This window comes from Erpetoichthys calabaricus, chromosome 10 (assembly GCF_900747795.2).
Source record: "Erpetoichthys calabaricus chromosome 10, fErpCal1.3, whole genome shotgun sequence".
In the NCBI taxonomy this organism is placed as follows: Eukaryota; Metazoa; Chordata; class Cladistia; order Polypteriformes; family Polypteridae; genus Erpetoichthys; species Erpetoichthys calabaricus.
In genome coordinates this window covers 156,089,838-156,098,957 of record NC_041403.2, presented here as the reverse complement: position 1 = coordinate 156,098,957, position 9,120 = coordinate 156,089,838, and the positions used below count along the sequence as shown (strand labels likewise).

At 39.9% G+C, this 9,120-nt stretch overlaps 1 protein-coding gene across 1 annotated transcript in view; it reads right to left on the bottom strand.

Annotated features, from left to right (window-relative positions):
• Nucleotides 1-3,538, bottom strand: part of lrrc40 (leucine rich repeat containing 40) — a 41,809-nt gene extending 38,271 nt beyond the window's left edge. The window contains exon 1 of the mRNA XM_028812165.2: nucleotides 3,171-3,538. Coding sequence (XP_028667998.2) covers nucleotides 3,171-3,318 — 148 coding nt within the window. The 5' untranslated portion in view covers nucleotides 3,319-3,538. The remainder of the gene's footprint in view (nucleotides 1-3,170) is intronic.
• Between the last annotated feature and the right edge of the window lie 5,582 nt (nucleotides 3,539-9,120).

Genomic DNA, 9,120 nt, shown 5'->3' with positions numbered 1-9,120 from the left:
TGTGGTTGGGGTAGGCCAGTCTAATAATTTAAAATCCAAAAAGTAAGTAACTGGGGCGGAGGCACCACCAATTTGCATCACGATAATAGAACAGTACCATTTTTTCTTTAGAACTCAGGTTTTGGTTTATGCAACAAACTCTTAAATTACTCATATTTCTTCCTGTAACTGTTACCCTTAAGCTGTGTAATAAGTCCCAGCTTATATTTAGAATTTTGTGAGGTTTACATCTCTGAATTTTCTGAAACAGTTTGGAGTACTCCAAAGATTGGTTCTTGGCTTGATGTTTTTTCCTATCTGCTTCCCCTTGGTGACATCATTTGTAAATATGTTAATTGTCACTGCTACACTGATGACACATCGCTATATACCTGTGAAGTCATAATGACCTTACCCAACTCCTAAATTTAGAGGCATGACTGTCAGAAATTAAATGGATGGGTATGAACTGTCTGCACGTAAAATGCTGATAAAACAGAAGTACTTCTTGTTAGATCAGGCAAACATGGACACTTGTGTGAGAACTTGAGTGTTAACGGCTGTAGTATTTCTAAAAGTTAGACTGTCAAAAAAATCTTACAGCAATTTGATACTCTTCTTACATTCTTGGCTCATAAAGGTTATTACCATAACAGCATTTTTTTTACCCTAGCAAAAGTGCAAAAAATCTGATCTCTTCTATCTCAGTGTGATGGTGAAACAATACAGTGCATCCGGAAAGTATTCACAGCGCATCACTTTTTCCACATTTTGTTATGTTACAGCCTTATTCCAAAATGGATTAAATTCCATTTTTTTCCTCAGAATTCTACACACAACACCCCATAATGACAACGTGCAAAAAGTTTACTTGAGATTTTTGCAAATTTATTAAAAATAAAAAAATTGACAAAGCACATGTACATAAGGATTCACAGCCTTTGCCATGAAGCTCAAAATTGAGCTCAGGTGCATCCTGTTTCCCCTGATCATCCTTGAGATGTTTCTGCAGTTTAATTGAAGTCCACCTGTGGTAAATTCAGTTGACTGGACATGATTTGGAAAGGCACACACCTGTCTATGTAAGGTCCCACAGTTGACAGTTCAACACAAACCAAGCATGAAGTCAAAGGAATTGTCTGTAAACTGCTGAGACAGGATTGTCTCGAGGCACAAATCTGGGGAAGGTTACAGAAAAAGTTCTGCTGCTTTGAAGGTCCAAATGAGCACAGTGGCCTCCATCATCCGTAAGTGGAAAAAGTTTGAAACCACAAGGACTCTTCCTAGACCTGGCTGGCCAAACTGAGCAATCGGGGGAGAAGGGCCTTAGTCAGGTAGGTGACTAAGAACCCGATGGTTACTCTGTCAGAGCTCCAGAGGTCCTCTGTGGAGAGAGGAGAACCTTCCAGAAGGACAACCACCTCTGCAGCAATCCATCAATCGGGCCTGTATGGTACAGTGGCCAGACGGAAGCCACTCCTTAGTAAAAGGCACATGGCAGCCCGCCTGGAGTATGACAAAAGGCACCTGAAGGACTCTCAGACCATGAGAAAGAAAATTCTCTGGTCTGATGAGACAAAGATTGAACTCTTTGGTGTGAATGCCAGGCGTCACGTTTGGAGGAAACCAGGCATCGCTCATCACCAGGCAAATACCATCCCTACAGTGAAGGTGGTGGCAGCATCGTGCTGTGGGGATGTTTTTCAGCGGCAGGAACTGGGAGACTAGGATAAAGGGAAAGACGACTGCAGCAATGTACAGAGACATCCTGGATGAAAACCTGCTCCAGAGCACTCTTGACCTCAGACTGGGGCGATGGTTCATCTTTCAGCAGGACAACGACCCTAAGCACACAGCCAAGATATCAAAGGAGTGGCTTCAGGACCACTCTGTGAATGTCCTTGAGTGGCCCAGCCAGAGCCCAGACTTGAATCCGATTAAACATCTCTGGAGAGATCTTAAAATGGCTGTGCACCGACGCTTCCCATCCAACCTGATGGAGCTTGAGAGGTACTGCAAAGAGGAATGGGCGAAACTGGCCAAGGATAGGTGTGCCAAGCTTGTGGCATCATATTCAAAAAGACTTGAAGCTGGAATTGCTGCCAAAGGTGCACCGACAAAGTATTGAGCAAAGGCGGTGAATACTTATGTACATGGGATTTCTCAGTTTTTTTATTTTTAATAAATTTGCAAAAACCTCAAGTAAACTTTTTTCACGTTGTCATTATGGGGTGTTGTGTGTAGAATTCTGAGGGAAAAAAATGAATCCATTTTGGAATAAGGCTGTACCATAACAAAATGTGGAAAAAGTGATGCACTGTACATGCATCCGTTTCTTCTACAAATGATTGTAATGCCCTGTTCTCCAGGCTTCCTAGTTGTGCTACTGGAAGTCTTCCATTTGTTGACGAAAAACAAAAAATTTAACATCCATTTTAGCTTCTGGTTACCTGTACAAGCGAGTGCTGATGTTAGTTTCTTTAAATGTGCATGGATTTGCACCACCTTACTTAGCTGGGCTAATTAGGACATACACTCTTGTACGTCCTCTTTGTTCTCTCAAATCTGGTCTTTTTAGTAATTTCCCCCAATTGGTCACATAACATTTGCCTACCATGCACCTAATCTTTGGAATGACCTTCCATTATGTGTTACTGAAGCACACACAGTTTACATTTGTTTGTGAGAATGCAGAACGGAGCCAGAGGAAGGGCATAATTCAACTGTCAAGACTAAACAACAAACATGTTAGAAATCAAATCCTGCACTCCTCTAAGGCCCGCACTTTTAGGTTTTTCAAAAGTTACATAACATCGTCAAACCCGTCATATCGGCAAATTAGCCCAAGTCAACCACCAGTCCTGGACAAAGCGTCATTTAAAAACTGGACTTTAAACGGTGTACGGTGTTAAGCATACAGTATATAAAACAATGATGTGAATGAATCTGTATAAAAACGAGACCGTTGATATGAAAGTCACCATGTAAAAACAGATAGTAATTTACTGATCACGGATGGTAAATTCCGCTGTATTGAAACATTGTGTTTTCCTTCATTTGTCGCTTTGCCTTTTGGATCGATTTGTATTTTCTTTCACCTGTATGATTTAAAACGTGTAAATATGCGATAGACGATCTACTTATTAGAACTGAACGATAAGCACGCGGACAAGTCGCGGCGCCCGGCCTACCTTCGGTCAGCCCTCTCCCAGACAAGTTCAACTGGCCGCTTTTCCTGGCTGTCTTGATTAATCCATACGGGACACCGGGCTCTTCTTTGGCGCTGGCAAAGCCGGCTCGTGAACCCTGTAAAGCGCCTCCTCTTTTGAATCTTGACATGGTTGCTAACAATTCACTCTCACACTCCCAACAGGTTCATTTGCCAAAGAACTATCGATTCTTCTGGCAACCCTGTAATGGATGAAGCGGGTTCACAGTACACGTCCAGATGGAACACAAGGTTGAAACTGACAGTGCAGCGAAGCCGGACCTCTTTGAGAAACTTTGCCGCGGTTACAAATTAAACATTCCGTTTGTCAAGAGAAAACTACTCATGTTGCGCATGCGCATGCGTGGGAGTACTGCGAGTAGCGCAAGCTGCGCGTGTGCGTCCACCTCGCAGACCGACAGCGTGATAGAAGACAAGGGATTGTCACACCCCGGAGCGAGCATGCAGTAGATCGGCGTTTTTCAACTTGTGGGTTACTGGACGCCCTAGATGACTCATCCATTCAAGTTAAAATAAAAATGAGCCATCGCTGTAATGTCTTCCGTGGCTACTGATTGCAAGATTCAGTTCTGCGCCCATTTCAAAGGGACATTTTGCCCCTACATCATACGGAGTGTGACATGGTGGCCTCAGAATTAACTAGTGATTCTATACTGAGCAGGACCTTTTCAAATGAATGAAAGAAAAAAACAACAACGGAATATAAAACACAGTTTATTACGACCGGTTATAACTCCGATGATAACGATTGCAATGGGAAGCCTTACAAGAAGCCATAGTGCAAGAACAAAAACTGACAGCAATCAAAATATATACCAGTGATCGTACTACATAGAAGTGATATAAAAAAACAGGAAAAATATAGATACGAAAAATGAAAGAATAAACCAAACAACCGATTTCCCCGAAGCACAATCTTTCAATGGGTTCACATACAAGGTTGAATCATAACGTCTCTGGCAGTAAAAATAAATAGCCCAGAAACTTTAAAACTAACACAAACAACAGCATAAAAGTAAATCAGGAGCCGACAAACTAGAAGAAAAGAAAAAGAAACCAGCATGTCAACAGCTTGGGAAAGATTTAAAACAAATGGGGGTTTGTGTTGCATGTGCAGTTTTTTTTTTTTTTTTTGTTAGTTTTTTTTTTTTTTTAATAACCCACTCCTTACCCACTTGCTGGGCAACTGAATGTATCTCCCCTCAGCTCCCTTCCTATACTAGCCTTTAATTGGAGCAAGATGAGACAAATTGTGAACAATGAGCCTGACCTGTCACACAAGCAACTGAAACGACAGACATAACTTCGGACACCGCACTTTATAAAGAAAGTTACAAATTCCTCAGATTACTCGTTGCATCATCTACTCTGACCTATGCCAATTCTAAATCACTCTCACAAGATTTATCTCAAACACTTGAAACAAAGTATAGATCGGGGTAGGCAATATCGGTCCTGGAGGGCTGCAGTGGCTGCAGGTTTTCCTTCCAACCCAATCCTTCTTATTTTACAGTTTTTTAATCTCAATGTTAGGTTCTTATATCATAGATTTTTTTATTTACCAAGGATAGCACCTAAATGATTTGAAGCCTAAAACAGATAATTTTCAGTCTGTCATATTTTTCTCTTAGGTCTTTTATTAAACCCAATGGTGCATGTTGAATCCACACAGGCGTAAATGGGAACAAGTTAGATGGAGAACGGTCGGCTCCTTTGTCATTTGCATCTTATTGCTAATAAGGAGCCATTAAAAACACTGGATGTAGCTGCTTAAGACTGAAATAAGCAATTAAGGGTGAGGAACCTTAACAAGCGACATCACTAAAATGAAGCATCAAAATGCTCACTCGAGCAATAAGTATCTTATCAGCAATAATTGACCTTTCATTTAGAAACTGGGTTGGAACAAAAACCAGCAGCCACTGCTACCCTTTTTTTAATTTTTAAAATGACAATCTAAAGACTTCACAAAATTATTCTACAGTAGTGTGATTGCAGAGCAAACTAAACCATATTCCATCTGCACCCTCTTACTATGGAAACCTGATACCACTTTCATAAACAAACACTAAATTTTATTCAGTATTAAACACCCATGTGTTCAGCTTTTTTATTTTATTTTATTTTGGAGGAGTTCTATGCATATTACCTCTTTGTGCACTTAAAAAACATTTATTTAAATCCCTAGTTTGAGACAGTTCACTCTCCTCTCTCAAAGAATTATATTGTGACGAGTTTCGGTACTGCACGGGCTGTGGGGAATGGAAGCAAGGTTGGGAGGTGGTCTTTGGGGGGCACTTTGTGAGGACTCAGAGCACCTTCCCAAAGAGAGCTGAGTGATAGGATTAGGATGAGAAGGGAGCGAATGGTTAAAGGTCAGGAAGAGGCAGACAATTGGAAGGCTACCTGTTTTTATTTGTCTGGAGGTGTCCCCGTGACACAGAGAACGGAAGTGATAGGGCACCGTTATTGTGGCATACCAAACAAAAAGCCAGTAGGCATGTGGAAGATTCCTCCTATATATATATATAACAGAAATTGGGCGGCACAATAGTTAGGGCTGCTGCCTTCTGGGCTTCTATCTTGCACCAGATCATTATCTATGTAGAGCATATGTATTCTTCTTGTGACTGTCATCCCAAATACCCACATATTTGAATGTTAGGTTAATTTACAGATATAAAGCTGACCTAGTAGCTGGTGGATGTGCTGTATCAGTACATGCTCCCAACCTCCTCTGCATCCTAGAGGCTGTGTACAAGAGTGAGCCCTGTAACGGACAATCAATATGATAACAAGTGGAGATATGGATTATATTTACTGAAATTGTGTAATTTTTACAATTCCTGCCTAGCACCAATTACTTCTAGCATAGGTTCTGGCCCAGTATGATTCTTAATTGGATTAAGAGAATTTGAGAATATATCTAAGTAATTAGTGATCATAAGCTATATCTGTATCACATAATATACATTAAGTGGTTTCATAAAATGCTCAAACTGCTTCTTTCATAAGTTCAATAAATATGTTAAAGGATGTTGTATTTAAAGAAGGAAATAGCCCTAAATTACTAAGGAATATTATCAGCAAGCTAGAGCGGAAAAATGATTCGTGAAACAGTGGGAACTAATTACATTTGAAGTGCAGCAATTAGTGAAAAACAGGAAAAGTATTAACCAAAGCAAAAGGGATAATAGATGATAATATCATAAAAGCAATTATTGAAATTAGTCAGCCTTTAGACATGGGTAACCATGAAAGAAAATGTCATCATCACTGCAGTTAGAATACTAAGTATTTTTCAGACTAGAAAAATTAAATACGGAACATCATTTTTAATAAAAATGTTATTTAGGGACAGAATGTAGTTTGAAACGTTTTACATGAATTTAAGCAATAAATATGTGTTATGCATAACCATCCATCCACATTACTAATCTGCTTATCTAGGGCATATCCCAGCAGTCTTCAGACACAAGGTAGGAACAACACACGGACATGGTGCCAGTCTGTCACAGAGGAAACATTCACACACATCCACTCACTAGGGACAGTTTAGCAACATTAGTTCACTAAACCTACACATCTTTGGGAGGAAACCAGAGCACTCAGATGAAATCCACATGAAAAGAGGAAGAGTGTGCAGACTCCAAGCCTTGAGTACCGGGGGCGCAAACCCCAGTCTCCTTATTGTAAATTAGCAATGCTACCCTTGCATCACCATGCTGCCTTAGTAGAGTATGCATAACCTTTAAACAAAATTAAACAGGTTAAAGAAATAGTTTTAAGGTGAATAAAATTAATAATCTGAAATAAAAAGAAGTGTCTGGAAATAATGGTGTGAGTCATAAATTGTGAATGGGTGTTTTCATTGAATTTATACAGTGCAAACATAAGAACATAAGAAATCTGACAAACAAGATGGCACCATTCAGTCCATCAAGAGCATTTGTTTAGCTAATAGCTTCACTGTTTCAATATCTCATCCAGATACTTTATAAAGGTTTGTAATTGTTTCTGTTTCAACTACCATACAGGACTCAGTAGGTTGTTCCAGATTTCCATAACTCTTTACATAAAGAATTGCTTTCAGCATACTGATCTGCCACAAGCCAACATCCTTTGGTGAATTTCAGGAGGTTTCACCTCCTCTGCCCAAAGAAATCTCACTACAGCGCATTGATCAACAAATAGGGAGTGTACATGTTCATTTGATCTTGTCTCCAACTAAACTAACAGCAGACTGCTAATTGTGTTGGAACTACCATTAAGCCCTTTCAAATGTATTGCATTATGTCAGCTTTAACCCTTTGCAGGTACCACAAAATTTTTTCTATTGACTTTACATTTTGATTTACTCTCATAATTTTACTAACTGGTGTTATGAGTCTTTCTACACCTACATTTTACAAAAACTAAGGAACTTATAATTGATTTCAGAAAAAACACCATTCACCAACAAGAAACAGCCATCAAAGACCAAACAGTGGAGATTGATGATAGTTATAAATATCGTAGACTCAAAACTGACTTTGAAGGAAAGCACTGATGCCATCTGAGCCAGGAGACATACCAAATGCACTTCAGAACAGGTCATCCACCTGAAACTAAGCATGTTTGGACCCCACCAGTACTTAAATGGGAGACCATCTGGGAAAAGGCGAGGTGTTGGTGAGGCCAACAGGGAGCTGCTTACACTGTGGGTTGAACGTGGGTCCCAATGCCCCAGTGCTGTGACGAGGATACTGTGCTGTAAAAATGGCACCGTCATTTGGATGAGATGTAAAACGGAGGTGCTGACTCTTTGTGGTCATAAAAGATCCCTGGGCATCCTTCGTAAAGAGTAGGGTGTATCCCAATGTCCATGTTAAATTGCCCACCACAGCCAAGTCATTTTGTCCCCCCAATTACCCCCTGTCTCTAATTGGCTTTCTCTCTCACCACTTCACCACCTAATAGCTCATGTGTGGTGAGAATACTGGTGCAAACATGGCTGCCATCACATCATTCAGGTGGATGCTACACATTAGTGGTGCTTGAAGTGGCTCCCCACTCACTGTGAAAAAGTGCTTTGAGTAGTGAGAAAAATGCTATAAATGTAAAGAATTATTATTACTATCTGCAAAAAGAGACAGGAGCACCTCTACTGTTTACAGAAGCTGAATCTTCTTAATGTAAGCCCCACTATTTGATAAATCTTGTATTGAGCCTGACTTTACTTATGTTTTGCTGGCCTGGTTTGGAAATCTTAATGTCAGCAACAAAAACCATGATAAATCAAATTGTAAAATGGAGCACCAAAAATAGCAAGGTGAAAGCAGTCCAATCTGTTTAACAAGCAAGTACTTAAGGAATGTATGGGGTCTTCTCTGATACAGGACTCACCCACTACATACTCAATTTCAGTTGTTGCCATTAGGTTACAGGTTTCCATGGATAAAAGACAACTGGTTGAAATACTCTTTCTTGCCAATCATCTAAATAAGTTAAACTTTAATACACATCCATAGGCCAAAATCATGTAAAGAACAATCGTCCATCAAGCCTAAATGTTGGTTTAATTTTTATACGTAATATGTTTTATTTAATGTTTCACCATAAATGCAAGGGTAATAAATCAAAAAGTAAAGACAACTCAACAATTACACTATGACCATAACAGAGAAGCTGATGCATTACAACACGTTCACAGTGGATTATGGGTAGTCTGAACGCACACAGCGTAGCACTCAATCTGCCTCGAGTCTAGTCGAAGGCAAGGGCAACTAAACAGGGACACTCCACTGTGGGATTTCGCTGTGCCATGTTCGAACTACCCATAAGCCATCACAAATGTGTTGTATTGTGTCTTCTTTTGTACGTTGCGGTCACCACATAATTTTCTAATTACCTTTACTTTTTGATTTACCTTT